The 14,543-nt window shown below is 45.9% G+C and overlaps 3 protein-coding genes across 5 annotated transcripts in view; 2 read left to right on the forward strand and 1 right to left on the reverse strand.

Annotated features, from left to right (window-relative positions):
- The first annotated feature begins 228 nt into the window (after positions 1–228).
- On the forward strand, positions 229–7,452 carry LOC102198494 (E3 ubiquitin-protein ligase RING2-A). Of its 2 annotated transcripts, none has more exons than XM_005750294.1 (7): positions 229–549; positions 3,014–3,119; positions 3,347–3,507; positions 3,785–4,009; positions 4,304–4,624; positions 4,866–5,124; positions 5,704–7,452. In XM_005750294.1, exons 2-7 carry the CDS (start codon positions 3,042–3,044, stop codon positions 5,845–5,847), a joined length of 1,188 nt encoding a protein of 395 aa, XP_005750351.1. In that variant the 5' UTR covers positions 229–549; positions 3,014–3,041; the 3' UTR covers positions 5,848–7,452. The 2 variants fall into 2 exon arrangements, with proteins under 2 accessions (XP_005750351.1, XP_005750352.1); XM_005750295.1 differs by having other exon boundaries at positions 3,785–4,000.
- Positions 7,453–7,966: 514 nt separating this feature from the next.
- rps18 (ribosomal protein S18) lies at positions 7,967–11,902 on the reverse strand. Its single transcript, XM_005750299.2, has 6 exons — positions 11,818–11,902; positions 11,024–11,122; positions 10,823–10,909; positions 9,090–9,191; positions 8,849–8,940; positions 7,967–8,090 (listed from the first exon to the last, which is right to left on the reverse strand). The coding sequence occupies exons 1-6, from the start codon at positions 11,818–11,820 to the stop codon at positions 8,015–8,017; spliced, it is 459 nt and encodes a 152-aa protein (XP_005750356.1). The 5' UTR covers positions 11,821–11,902; the 3' UTR covers positions 7,967–8,014.
- Positions 11,903–11,970: 68 nt separating this feature from the next.
- Positions 11,971–14,543, forward strand: part of vps52 (VPS52 subunit of GARP complex) — a 12,169-nt gene continuing 9,596 nt past the window's right edge. The window contains exons 1-3 of one of the 2 annotated variants that reach the window (XM_005750296.1): positions 11,971–12,245; positions 14,253–14,334; positions 14,455–14,507. In XM_005750296.1, coding sequence (XP_005750353.1) covers positions 12,150–12,245; positions 14,253–14,334; positions 14,455–14,507 — 231 coding nt within the window. In that variant the 5' untranslated portion in view covers positions 11,971–12,149. The remainder of the gene's footprint in view (positions 12,246–14,252; positions 14,335–14,454; positions 14,508–14,543) is intronic. The other variant, XM_005750297.1, reaches the window with a different exon arrangement.

The following is a 14,543-nucleotide window of genomic DNA, read 5'->3' on the forward strand; positions in this document are numbered from 1 at the left end:
TTTACACCACTGAAGGTGTAAAAGGTGGAAGAAGTCGCTTTTAGCACTTTGGTGGTCATTTTCCCGTGTTCTTCTTTTGTGATTCAGTTTCAGTTATTGCTGCATCTTTAAAATAAAGTTCTCTTAAAATCCCACGAGTATGGTATGTTTGATTTGTTATTATTTTTAGTTTAAGTTGTTTGTGTTTTAAAACACATAAAACGTGTGTGGTTGCCGAGTCTGGGATTGGGGCTGCGCTGCAATACGCAAACCTGCCGTTTGGGGCACTACCGCCGCAAAGCGGTGTGCAGCTTTACCGGGAGCCGCAGAAGAAGAAGGGAAAAAATGGCCGCGGCTAATGTTAGGTAGCTTATGACTGTCGAAAAATGTTTCGTTCCTGATATTTTTGGCCGCTGTAGTTCTGTACCGAGGCTCCGTGACAACGTAAGACCCCTCCGCCGACATCGTAAAGACTGTGGCGGGAAGCCGAGCCCCGCTGCGCGCTGTTCGTAGCGGTCTAGTGGCTCCGTGTCTGTGCAGCGGTGCCAGCTGCCGTCACTTAAACGTCAGGTGAGTTTCTTCTTCCCTCTTTTTCGTCCTTTTCAGTGCGCGTCGACGGATGTAAAGCGTTTGGCTGTTAAATCCGCAAAACTGAGTCAAAGTTCGCAAACTTTGGAGTGTTCGGTCCCTGCAGGAAGTTTGAAGGCTGGCAGCTGTTGGTGAGTTCCTCATGTGGGAACTAAAAATAAGCTGTGGTTCTCAGCAGAGACCGCGGGGCTGCTGTGAAGTTACATGGTTTTGTTTTCAGAATAAACCCGGTGCCTTTGTAATCATTTAAAAACTGAAGAAATCCAAAAAGCTGAGAACATGCGAAGAAAGCCGAGATGTTTACACATGCAAGCGTGAATAAGATCACGGCCACACCGAATCAAAGCCGTTATCCTTCTCACACATCAAATGTTGCACATCATCCTGCAGAAAAAAGCTTTGTAGCGAAGAGACCCGGCAGACTGCACCGGAAACGGATCCGGATTTAGCAGGGATCATTTTTGTTTATTATACAGCGAGATTAACTCGTGACACACATCTGCACGGCTCTGTCGCCACGTTTGAGTTGGTTTCGTTCACAATACACTTGTAACTTTCAGTGTTTTTCCTTCTTTCCAATAAACCATTCAACTACATGAAACCGTGTTTATTTTCAGCGCATCATACACTCGAGGTTTTAGAAACCACCACTCCTTTTATGTTATTTCACAGCGAGCAGATATTTAACACGTATATTACAGTTGTCTTCGCTCAGTGACTGGTTTTAGTCTTGACAGTCCACATTGCTGGCATTGCATCTTTCAACATGTTTGTGGGTAGATTTGAATGCTTCAGGTTAGGGCTGAACGATTATGGAAAACAATCTAATTGCGATTTTTTGCCCCAATATTGCGATTGCGATGCGATATGCGATTATTTTTTAAGGTCTTTGTCTTCTGTATTATTAAACAAAGACAAGCAATACATCATATAGTATGGCCAATACTATATTACATTAATGTTAAACTGTTCTTTCCTGGAAGACAGACCTCTGTTATGATGACATGAGGTGATGCATGAATTGATGACTGACATTTTTATTTAACTTCTTCAATCACAACAGTATATTTGAACATACACAATAGTTTATTTTTAGCTTACAAACATCTGAGCATAAAGTGCTGACAAGGAACCCTGGTGTAAACATTAAAATGAAAGTCAGTACAATGTGCCGATTGCAGATTGGCACATTGTACTGACTTTGTGCCAATCTGCACAAAGTCAGGTGAGGTAGATACCTGACCTACATAAAAAAAATCAGTGGCTTTACCACACTAGCCTTAACTAACTAGCCGTAACTAGCCTTCTGATTAGCTAATCAGAAGGCTAGTTCTGATTAGCGTCACCGCTGTCTCGGTGGAGTTTAATAAACTCGGCCGTCTGCTTCTTGCTATCTAAAATATAACCAGACACTGGTGTAAATTCTCGACCGTCTCATACTTCTGTTTAATAAGTTTTCTGTTTGACGTTTAGTCAGCTGTGTGAAAACCAAGGAGGAACCCACCCGGGGGATTAATAAAGTTTTATTTTATCTAATCTAATAACTTTAATCTCAGCCAAACCGATTTACTCACGAACAAACAAAACACTGAAAAAAGCCCAACAATAACATTTTTAGGTTGTCTAAGTGACTTATATATTACGTTTAACCCGAGCAGCGAAACTCCGCGGTGATCTGAAAATGATGTGCCGGGAGTTGTGCCGTTCTCGGCCGCATCAGTAATCCTCGAGCTCCCGGCTAGCTGTCGAGCTGGTGAGTAGCAGACGCCTCTGAAAACGTCGAAGCACTTTTGCAAATATGGGATATCTTGATAAACCGAGCAGATATTTGATGTTTACACAGCTACTTTCTCGCCTGAAAATATGTTAAAAGTTTATTTTGTGACCCAGAAAGATTAGTATGAGTAATTTTAAAGCTTAGTAGCGGCCGCCATTGCTGGAAACTGGAGTTTGGCCGCGCTATGAATTCTGGGATATGGTAGTAATTTGGACAGCCTTCGGCGCGTCGCTGTGACGTAATCGGTCTACAAATGCGGCCTCAGGAGGATGCAGCCCATGAATTTGGACAGGTCCAGAGTATAATCGCAGCCTTTGCGGTTAGAAAATTGCACTTGATCATGTCGCGATATTATATATATATATATATCGTTCAGCCCTACTTCAGGTGCAACTGCAGCCACTCAGCCTGTACAGCACATGTGAGGTGGATATGCTCCTGATGACTGATGAGACTGAATTCAAATGTTTGTTGCTGTACGAGTTCATACATTTAAAACAGGTTGAGTTATTCTGCCAGCCCAGCATGTGGAGGTATTGCTCTTAAAATAATTATATATGCATGTCTTCATGTGGATTTCTTTGTGTTTTTATTTTGAGTCTGTAAAAAAGTTAATTATTTTGACACATGACGAGAACATCTGATTGTGTTTTCTCTCCTGTCTCTCAGTGAGGATTGATTGGGGGGGAGCGCAGCCATGGCAGCTCCGGTAAACATCCAGGCTCCCAGTAAGACCTGGGAGCTGAGTCTGTACGAGCTGCACAGGAGCCCTCAGGTAAAGCTGTCTGTGTGCCCAGCAGCTCGCTGCAAAATAGAGGCAGTGTCTTAGGAAACTGTGAGGAAATTATTTGTGATGTTTGCTGAAGGGTAAATGAGTTTGTAAGCTTTGTTCCCATTGCCAGAGCAGAGGGAATAGAAAATAAACAGCTCGGCTAAAAGGACCAACTGTGATGTAGCAGAAATGAAGAACCGCAAATGTTCTCACACGTTTGGTATGTTCAGGAGGCCATCGTGGACGGGACGGAGGTAGCCGTGTCTCCTCGCTCTCTGCACAGCGAGCTCATGTGTCCCATCTGTCTGGACATGCTGAAGAACACCATGACCACCAAAGAGTGTCTGCACCGCTTCTGCTCAGACTGCATCGTCACCGCGCTGCGATCTGGGTGAGCGCGAGCTGCCAGTGTACCTGATTCACGATCGCCGTGTTCACACAGCTTGTTTTGGCCAATTATAAATAATTCAGAGATAAATTTTTAAGGGACTTTTGATGGGTTGTTTTCTGCGGTGGAAATGCTGCCGCTGTCCCTAACGAGAACAAATGCGTCGCGGTAACGTTTGTGTAGCTGAATGTGTTCACTGACTGATTTTAAATGTGGCACATTTCTGCAAAAGCCAATTATTCAGTGATTACGAAGCTTCAGGCCGTTTTTCCCTGTGCAGGAACAAGGAGTGTCCGACCTGCAGGAAGAAGCTGGTTTCTAGACGTTCGCTGCGCAGAGACTCAAACTTCGACGCGCTGATCTCGAAGATCTACCCGAGTCGCGATGAGTATGAAGCCCACCAACGCCGCGTCCTCGAGCGACTCAACCGGCTGCACAACAAGGAGGCGCTGAGCTCCAGCATCGAGGAGGGGCTCCGGCAGCAGGCCCGCTACAGGTCCGAGAGGTGACACGGATCAGTTCTATGATTTCACGCTTCTGCGCTCAAGAGAGCGCCGCGGATCCTCCTGAATACGGCGTAGCATTCAGGCGGGATACAGAGCCGCACTCCCGACAGATGCTGCGCTTCTTTAGCCTGCATGCCGCTTTGCAACCCACCCTCTCCCCAGCTCCTCCTTTTCTTGCTGTTCCTGACTTAATAACACCGCTGCTGTTATGACAACTGACCACACCCTGTAAGTTTAAGCCCCTCCCCTCTGAATGATAATTACTGTTGTATGTGTTTACCTTGGGGCTCCAGGAATCACCGAGTGAAGAAGCCCACTCAGGAGAGTGATAACACCACCTACAGTGGTGGGGAGGACAATGGGGACTCCCGTTCACACCTCTCCCACGACTCCGCCCCCTCACACACGCCACACCCCTGTGGTCATACCCCTCCGGAGGCCGGGCCAAGCCGCAAGCGGCCACGTCCATCCGATGATGGCTCGGGACCCGAGGTGGACAGCGGGAGCCCGACTCCCCCGCTGAGACGCCACAAAGAGGGGCTGTCCTCCGAGATCGAGCTGGTGTTCAGACCACACCCACAGCTGGTCCACGCCCAGGACTACAACCAGACGAGGTTAGACCTTTTCTGAAGTAGCTGAACAAACATTTTATACTGAAAATGTGAATCATGGCAGAGATGGCAGAGACCAAAAACAGCTAAAACCTGGGAAATGACTAGAAATCAGTAAAAATGTGTGAATAAGAACGAACATGTGTGAAGTGGTGAGCCTGTCCCCGAGTGGCCAGACAATTCAGAAAACGTTTAATTTGTCAGAGGTAGAGCACATCGCCATCATCTGCCTTTCCCTTGTCAGATATGTGAAGACAACAGCTAACGCTACGGTGGACCATCTGTCCAAGTACCTCGCACTGCGCATCGCTCTGGAGGACCGACGGCCCGAGAATGAACCCGAGGACCGAGGGCGAGAGGAGGCAGGACGAGAAGAGGCGCGAGCCGAGGGCGGGGGAGGTGAAAACGGAGGGATGGCAGGAAGCGGCGAGGGGACGAGTCTGAGCAACGTCAGCGAGAAGCAGTACACCATCTACATCCTGACGAGGGGAGGCCAGTTCTCTGTGAGTGACGGCTGAACACGAGTCCCGTTTTATTCAAGCTGCATTAACCTTCTGTGTTCATGGATGAGTTTGTTATCTTTACAGACTGATGTGCACGTTCGCTCCTTGAAAAGATGCCTTAGATTAAAAAAATACATATAAATCAGTGGGAAGTTTGAAGTCTTCTCATTTCAAATTTGCGTCCCAGAAACTGCGGCTCGTTCATTCAGTGTTCACCTCTGGTAAGCAAAAGTTTAAGACCACTTCAAAAATGGCAACAAATCCGATTTTGCATGTTTGGATCTTAACGAGGTTCCAAGTAGAGCTTCAAAGTGCAACAACAACAAATGGGAGTGAGACGAAACAGTTTTTATTGGAAAACTTTTATTTTACAGCTTTTTTGTTTGGGACTGTATTACAGTGAGTGTGTCTAGGGCTTTTATTGTGAAAACCCAGGACAGAAAGTGGGCAAGTCTTTGCGTAGTGCAGTCAGGCTGGTTCCTGGTGTGATTTTTGTTGTACGATGGAGGAAATCTGGACTGATCGATTCCATTAGAAGCTTTTTTGTGATCTGACCTTTATGCTCATCCTTCCTCTCAGACCCTAAACGGCTCGCTGACTCTGGAGTTGGTGAACGAGAAGTACTGGAAGGTCAGGAAGCCTCTGGAGCTGTACTACGCCCCCACCAAAGAGCAGCAGCAGCCCCAGCAGCAGCAGCCTCCTACCCCACAGAGGGAGGCCTGAGGGGGAGCGGTGGACTCTCCAACGTGGCTCTTCGATTTCTCTTCTGTTTTTTATGATAAGTTAGTTCAGCTGCCACAGTTTCACAGAAAACCTGCGTCATGTTTTTCCTAGTTTACTGTTATTAATGGGAATCTCTTCATCTCCTCACTGAACTGGCTGTAACATGTGAGCTGATTCTGCAGCAGACAAACTGATCTAAGTCTACAGAGTGAAACTAAAGCAGCAGCTGCTGGAGTCCAGCTGTTTTTGATGCTTTCAAGTCAGCCGTGTGTGCTGGACAAAGCCAGATGTTCTCCATGCTTCTCTAACATGCAGACGCGACGTGTCAGTGAGCAGCTGCAGCAGCTTCCTCATAGCTACATGTCTGCGGTGCCAAAATAAAAGCACCAATTCAAAATGTGGCTATTTAAAAAAAAATGCATTTTATTTTCTTTTTGCAGAAATGACCAAAACAGAACTTTGGAAACTACAAAATCTGATAAACTAGTTTAAAAGAGAGCCGTCTTTATGGACGCCCATTTTCAGCCGGAAAAATAAGTCTTAAATATTTTTGGAGTCAATTTTGTGAAAGTGTTTCCAGATGGAAATGTTCAGGGTTTATCTGTCAGAAGCTTCTTTTTTTAAATAGAAGACCAACTTCGGGATCAAACTTGTGTTTTTCTCAGTGTCGCCTCCACCCCACTCCCACTCCGCTTTTAAAACCAGGTGAAAGTATAAAGCTCATCTTCTCATGCACCCCCGGCTGTTTTTTAATTTATTCTGTTTTTTAGATTTGTCGGTGGAAGCCGGTCGTGTCGAGCTGTGTAGTCGTGTCAGAAAAAGGTCGCTGGGCTGGTAGCTTTATTTTCACCAGGTCGTTTCGCGGCACTGACCCTCGAGACGTCACAGTGGACTGCTGCTCGATGGTCCTCCGTGATGGTGGATTTACCAAATGAAATCAGACAAATGATAATTAAACATTTGCCACTTTCTCTAGAAGAGCTCCGAGGCTTCGAAAAGGCTTTTAGTTCATCTTCTTTTCTACAAACTGGTGAATTAAAAACAGTCGCAGCGACTCGTCGGCCGGTTTCATCTCTGAAATCTTCATAGCGTCTTCAGGCTTTAGCGCTGTGGGACAGCTCTGCACTAAAAACAAGCAGCTCCTCACTTAGCGTGCACACTCAGTGGAACCTGTTGCTCGAGGTTATCGTAGCGGTCAGGATGGACTTTATTCTCCCTGCTGTTACAGCAGCGGCGCTTCTGAATGCAGAGATAAGGCAGCAGCAGTTTTCTGAAACATTTCCTTAATAAAAAGTTGTACACAGATGTTTAAAAGCCCATATTTTGCTAGTCTTGAATGTTTGTCGTCTACAGATGCAGCTGTGCAGCAACACGTTTCAAACACTGGCATGAAAAAGCATTTTTCACGAGCCCGCTCGGGTCCTGCTGCTTCAAGCCTTTGCTCCACTTCCTACGCACTTTAAACCTCCTGCAGCCATATCATTTCCCCACATCTCAGTTTCTGTGGGATGTGTCTATATTAGAATGAAGCAATATTTCATTTCTGATGTGTGATACTGTCTTTCCTCCTGTCATCAATGCAGCACAATAAACTGTTGGACTCGATCTCCAGCTTCTGTTTTTGTGTCCAAGTGTAACCAACCTGCCTGGGCTCAGAAATATTAGACAAAACAAAGGTCGGCACAGCGGCGCATCCACCTGTGCATCACTACAGGGTATCGACTAAAGCTCAGCTGTTCTCGGGCTTCTCTATCCTGGTTTCATTCTGTACAATGAAGGCTGCTGCTCTCAACCTGCCTCTGAGCCAAAGCAGGGAAATAAGTTTTGTCTGAAGTGCAGATGTATTCAGTGTACTCCGAGCACTCGTGTCCGTGTCACTGGGCCTTTTACTCCTGATCTATTCCCCCTGCTGAGCAGCTCCATCTGTACTAACAGCCTCAAATATCAGATTGCTGTTCGAAATCCTGCAGAACATGTTCAGCTGTGCACTGCAACATTTAAATACAACATGAACATTAAAACTGCTTCACCGAGACGCCACGTCCCTTCAAAATAAATCACCAAGGAGCTCCCAGCGGTGTGTTGGTGAGAGAAGTAAAGCAGCACAGGGGACGAGAACATTTTGTGAACTGTGGTGTTTTATTGAAACAAAGGGAAGCGGGGCAGTTTACTTCTTCTTGGACACGCCGACGGTGCGACCACGACGGCCGGTGGTCTTGGTGTGCTGGCCGCGCACACGCAGACTGCAGGGAGAGAGACAAACCAGGTTAGGACGTCTGTAACAAAGGACTGAACAACATGTTTGAGGATTTCATTTGTTTTTAAAGGCTTTTATCAGACCGACTGCTCCACGTTGGAAACGTGCTTCAGCTTAGAGACAAACTTATAACCTCTCCACCATCAGGAAACTCAAACATCTGCTTCAGGAACATAAACAGGATGTTTAACTGGTCTGTAAATCAGCAGGACAACATGCATCACAATGTTTGAGCCCATTATTAACCTCCTAGGACCCGGCATCCACATATCCGGACGTCACGTTTTGGGTTGTCTAGACCAAAATACTAAATTTTGCTCCACAAGGGCCACCTACGAGGACATTAAACTGCCTCCGTTTTATCAAAATTTAAAACGAATGTCTTTATATGTGGCTCTCGTTGTTTTAAGAAACAAAAATTGGGTAAAAAAAGCATTTTTTTTTAAGACCGTTGGTGCAGAAGTCGCTGCATCTGTGCTCTACAGTCACACGACTTTAGCCTGTTAGTGTGGACGCACGCAGAGGCGGCACCAGCGTTTCTGAGCTCACAGTTCAAGTTTTTCAGGACAGGCTCACTCTGCAGACGCCTCGTTCACTCAAGTGTGACACAAACGTTCATGAAGTCTCTGAACTCTGCAGGACGTGTCCCGCTCACAGATGTGTGCAGACTCGGGTAAACAGAGGACGCGTCAATGCAGAGCCTTCTCACAGCAGTGTCAATGAATACAAGGACCGAGCTCTTACCCCCAGAAGTGCCTGAGACCACGGTGAGCCCTGATCTTCTTCAGCCTCTCCAGATCTTCTCTCAACTTGTTATCCAGGCTGTTGGCGAGGACCTGAAATCAGACACAGGGATGGTCACGGGGTGCCTCGAACTAGCTCGTCCAATCAAATACCTTGGTGTGAACCTCGTTCAGGTTTGAGCCAAAAATTGACTTTATCATTTAGATTCTTGGAAGACAAAGCAGCAGCTGCGATCACCCACCTGGCTGTATTTGCCGTCCTTCACGTCCTTCTGCCTGTTGAGGAACCAGTCTGGGATTTTGTACTGGCGAGGATTCTGCATGATGGTCACCACACGCTCGACCTGACAACCAAGCAGCTCCGGTTACTACGCAAGGAAACTGAATATGGTGATCGACAGGAAAGGATCTAATCAAGCGTTTATGTCTGGGAGACTGACGCCATCTGCCTACAATGTGACGCCCGAGGAAACATCTGCTGCCTTACATCAAAGTCAGGACAAACTTCATCTAGGAATCAATAAAATATTTTGATCCTGATGTGAAGCAAAATGCTCTGCAGACAGAAAAGTCCACCGAGCAGCCTCAGCTAAACCAATGATGTCTTTGATGATTACGTCACTCTGCACCCCTTTGAGACGGGAGGTGCTTCTTTACCCCCTAGTTTGTCTAAATGTGTAAAAACTGGAGCACTGCAGTGGCAGATACACACTCATACGCACGGTGTGACCACCTTCTGCACAGGTGTGCCAACTAGGGCGGGGCTATATTATACCGTTCACGGTAACACCGGTGTAATGTTGGGCAACGATAAGAAAATGAAATATCACGATAGAATATGGGTAAAACGCGCATGCGCAGTGCCTTTGTTTACATACGCACATGGCGGCGACGCAGAACGAGAAGAGCGAAAGCGGATCGTTGACTGAAACAGATGAACCTGGACTGGTTTGTAAAAATGCTGCAGCTTCACTGGTGTGGAACTGGTTCAGCACAACAAAGCACTATTTCTGGTAGCGCATGCTAGCGGGCCGTCGTTATTACCGCGTTGTTTGGAAAATACGGCACACTTAAAATCATCCTTTGATTTGTCTGAAAGTCGACAGAGCCCCTTATAATCCCGTGTGCCTTCTGTATGAACTCTGGTCGTGTTTACTGACCTCGAAACGATTTTATGTGCACGGCGCTCGAAAATCTGTCAAATGTTTCAGTACGACTTTGCTGAGCTACGAAGCCGCAGCGCTTGATGGATTGTCGGAGCGTTACGGCTATCATAGGCGGAGCCTCGCGGAGTGATACGTACTGTGCTTCAACATAATGTTACCGTATTGTGTGTGTATAACCTCTTTTTAAGTTCTGTGGATGTTATACATGGTTATGCTGAGGATATGTCGGCCAGTTTCCACTGGAAATGCCTTTTGGTTAAACTGTCAGCGAGGAGTTTGCATTTGCACTTTAAATTTTTATATAACTTTAATGCAGATAAACAGCTGCTTGTTTAAGTGAAAATACATTGATGTTTGTTTGTTTTTGCACTAATAAAGTTGTGGAGTTGTAAAGTATTTTGTCTAGTGTCAATTATATCGTCAGTTATATCGTTACCGCGAATTTTCAAATGTATATGGTGATAAATATTTTTGGGCATATCGCCCTGCTCTAGTGCCAACGTTAACCTGCTGCTGGTAGCCACACTTACTCCTCCGACTTGTGAGTACCATTCGTCACAGAACAAAGTGCCGTCTCTTTGCCTTCATGCAATAAAACAAGACGCTGCTCTGAGGACGATTGAAATATTTCTATAGCCTCAGAGACCGGCCTGCAGAGGGCCGACCCTCCAAACGCTTCACAAATCAATACTCGTGATACTTGTTGCCCAGATTCAGAACCACCACTAAAGCTCCAGTGACAAAATCTCCTGACAACACAAAAGCATCACAAGTCGCCGTTTTCATTCAAAGCTCTGAACAATCCTCACCTCCTCCTCAGTCAGCTCTCCGGCCCTCTTGTTCAGGTCGATGTCGGCTTTCCTCAGGACAACATGAGCGTAACGTCTGCCAACACCCTGAGAAGAGACAAAGTGTTAACAACACGCCGACAATCACAAAAAACACAGCGCAACTGATGTGATGATGAAAAACAGTTGTAACAAGCGGCACAGTCTCAGGGAGGAGCTCACCTTGATGGCAGTGATGGCGAAGGCGATCTTCCTCCTGCCATCAATGTTCGTGTTCAGGACACGAAGAATGTGCTGGAACTTCTCAGGGATGACCAGAGACTGAGACGCAGAGGGAAACAAAGTGAGTCACACACAGCAACATGTAGTTTCTGCAAAGATCATGCAGTAATACACATACATGTTTACAAGCTTCACGCTGTATGTATCTTTATATGTTAACCTATATATTTGCACAGTGTGCTAGAGGTTCATGAGGATTTCTCTTAGTTCAGCCCCGTTAGCCCAAACAGATCGACTGCTGCGGCTCTGAACAGCTTCAGCTTTGTTCAAAAACATCCCAGCAGTACTTCGACTATTTTAAATACTGTGTATTTACATCAGAGTACTTCCAGCTCCCGGCCAGGGTCCACCAACATGCTTGGCGAGGCTAAAGCCTGTTAGCTCTGAGGGGTAACCGCCTCGAACTATGACTGCTTCTTAAAGTTTGAAGCAGCACAGGGTCTCCATCCACAGCTACGAGTGCCAGCAGCAGACGCCGGGCATGTGGACGCTTTATAACCGGGAGGGGAAAACGAAGTTAACTGTTGGCGCTCGTCGACACAGCTCCACTCACATCCCACAGCAAACTGCGCTAAAACGTCAAATTACCAGCAATAAACTGAAAATTCCGCACCAGCCCACTCAAGTAGGCTGTGGAGGATTTATCAGATGTATAAATGTGACAAACAAGCGCGACTAAAGTTGGATGATCGCGGATTTCTGAGACATTTCAGTCCGACAGAAAAGACACTCACCATCTTGGAAGCAGGTTCCGTGCGAAGAGGAAGCCGCAAGCCTCTCGCGAGAGTTTGACCCCTTCGGGGAACGGAAGTTGGTCCGTCACTATCGAGTCGCCCGACTAGAAAAAAAATGTGTTCAAAAGAAACAAGCAAATACGTGGCTTAACGCGGTTAGTTTCGTTAACTCACGCGAAATAAATGTTTATTGAGTCCCACTGATTTATCACCCACGGCACGTGATCGTGATAATACCGCGCTCGGTTAATAATACGATATTTTTGCTAACTACGAGGTGGAACTTTAGATTTGTATTTTTTTTTTTTTGACGTTAGCGTAAATTGGCCGCAATGGCGGAGGGAACCGCGACCGCTGCTGGAGCTGGGCCCGATGTAAATACAGCTGGGAACCCGACAGAAGTCGCCATGGCGTATTTACAGGACGAGGTAAGATGTTCTTTTTCTGCGTGACGCCTGCGTTCAGTTTCACGGAGGTAATCGCAGGTGAGCGCAAGCTTTAGCTGCGTGAAGCTCAAAGAAGCTGTTAGCAGGTGGACTCATTCTACGGAGCGCTGCTGCTGGATGCTAATGGGAAGCATTGACTTCCTTTTTCTGAGGAGGAAAAGGCGATTTATGTTTATCCGTTGTCGTTCTGGTCCCGCATTAATAATCCTGATTATGGCTGATTATTGATTATTATCAGATTTGGACTGTTTTGCTGCATCAGTCAGTTTGTTATTGGTTTAAGTCTGTCATACAAACACAGCGGAGGTGGTGTGTGCAACGGCTAGAAAACAGATGTTTATTCAGTCATCTTCTCTCTGTGTAAATACGCACATCGGACACTTTATTAGGTACACCTTGATGTAACCGGGATGGAGCTCATTTTTCCTTCAGTCGGTTTAAGTCTTCAGATTCAGCTGTTGATAACATTCCTCAGAGATTTTGGTCCATGTTGACATGACATCATTATGACATCAGCACACAGTTGCTGCAGACTTGTCAGCTGCATCCATGATGAGAATCTCCCATTCCACCACATCCCAAAGATGCTCTTTTGGAGTGAGATCACATAAGAGAAGAGTTTTATTGTCATTGTAAGCAGCAGCACAGAACACAATAAAATTAATTAATACATGGCCACTAATCCAACTCTGCTGACTGTTGAGGCCAACTGAGTACAGTGAACCCATCGTCACATTCAGGAAACCAGTTTAAGATGGTCTGAGCTTTGAGACAGGGTGTGTTATCCTGGTGGACACTGAGGTTATGCAGGGATGGGAATGGAAATGTTTTTTTCATCTTCTGTGTCCAGTTTTGGTGAGTCTGTGCGAACTGTAGCCTCAGTTCCCTCTTCTTAGCTGACATGAGTGACACCAGCTGTGGTCTTCTGCTCCCGTAGTCCATTTGCTTATGCTGTTCCTTGGTTGTAAGTCGGGCTCAAAGCAGTCTGGCCGTTCTCCTCCAGTGAGCTGCTGTGCGCAGAAGGTCTTTTTCCGACCTTTTGTGTAGGGCTGTTCGATGTAACGATATGTATGGGATGACGATATAAAAACGTCTATCATTTCATTTTACGCTGTCGATTGTTTCGTGGTGTCGCAAAATAAACTGTTTACGGCAATATTTTTTCACCGTTCTGATGGTGACTGTAGTGGCTGTATTCATTTATTAAAGTTGTCTTTCTCTTATATTTAATAGAACCACACTACAGACGGACAAGCGCCTGTTTTTATGCGTTGTCGTTAGCAACAACGACGGTAACAGCATTGCATGTCCGCTTCTTTATTTTCCACATACACCTTTCACAATAAAGCTCAAGATCCTGTTGAGACTTTTCAAAGTAAACTGAATCACGTGAAAGAGCAGATTATTTACGGATGAGAAGTAAAAAAGAGCCGCCAGGTGCTAAAAAATAAACCTTAGACTCGTTTCATGCATCGGTTAAAACACTCGACTCCAGCTACAGGACACGCAGCTGGAAACACTTCACGCAAGTCGAGCTGCCCGAGATTCACAGAATTTACAGAAAATGTTACACGTTTGTGATTTATATCGTTATCGGACGATAGAATTCTTATATCGGGATGTGAGATTTTGGTCATATCGCACAGCCCTCTGCAGTTGTGGGACAATCCCGGCAGATCAGCAGATTCGGAAACACTCAGACCAACATACCACCCTCGCAGTCACTTAGATCACCTTTTCTCCACATTCTGATGCTTAGTTTGAACTACAGCAGGTCATCTGTACATGTCCACAGGTCTAGATATTTGAGTTAAAGGACAGACAAACAGGTGTACCTAACAAAGTGGCCAGTAAGTGTATGTTTTCTCATTGGCTGGAATAAACAAGTGAGTGAATGAAAACCAAAGAAAGCTTTAATGTCAGTAAGTTTTGACAGTTTCATCCTGTTAATTATCACCACTGAAGACACACTGATTGTGTTTCACCCAGAAGACTGAAGCAGACATCGCTAACCTGAACCTGGGAGAGCTGGACATCACTACGGACGAGTTTATCCTGGATGAAGTGGACAGTAAGGAAAAGACGTCATATTAAAGCTCGGCTGAGGTGGCACTTGTTACAGCTGCCTCGGTGCTGCTTTGCTTGAAGGTTTCGCTTGTCACTAACTGTTGTTCCCTTTTGTCTGCTGCAGTTCACATTCAGGCCAACCTGGAAGACGACCTGGTGAAGGAAGCGCTCAAAACAGTGAGAACTGAAAGAACAGAAGTCTAATATATAACA

Source organism: Pundamilia nyererei, unplaced genomic scaffold (assembly GCF_000239375.1).
Source record: "Pundamilia nyererei isolate P.nyererei 1_Seehausen unplaced genomic scaffold, PunNye1.0 scaffold00268, whole genome shotgun sequence".
In the NCBI taxonomy this organism is placed as follows: domain Eukaryota; kingdom Metazoa; phylum Chordata; class Actinopteri; order Cichliformes; family Cichlidae; genus Pundamilia; species Pundamilia nyererei.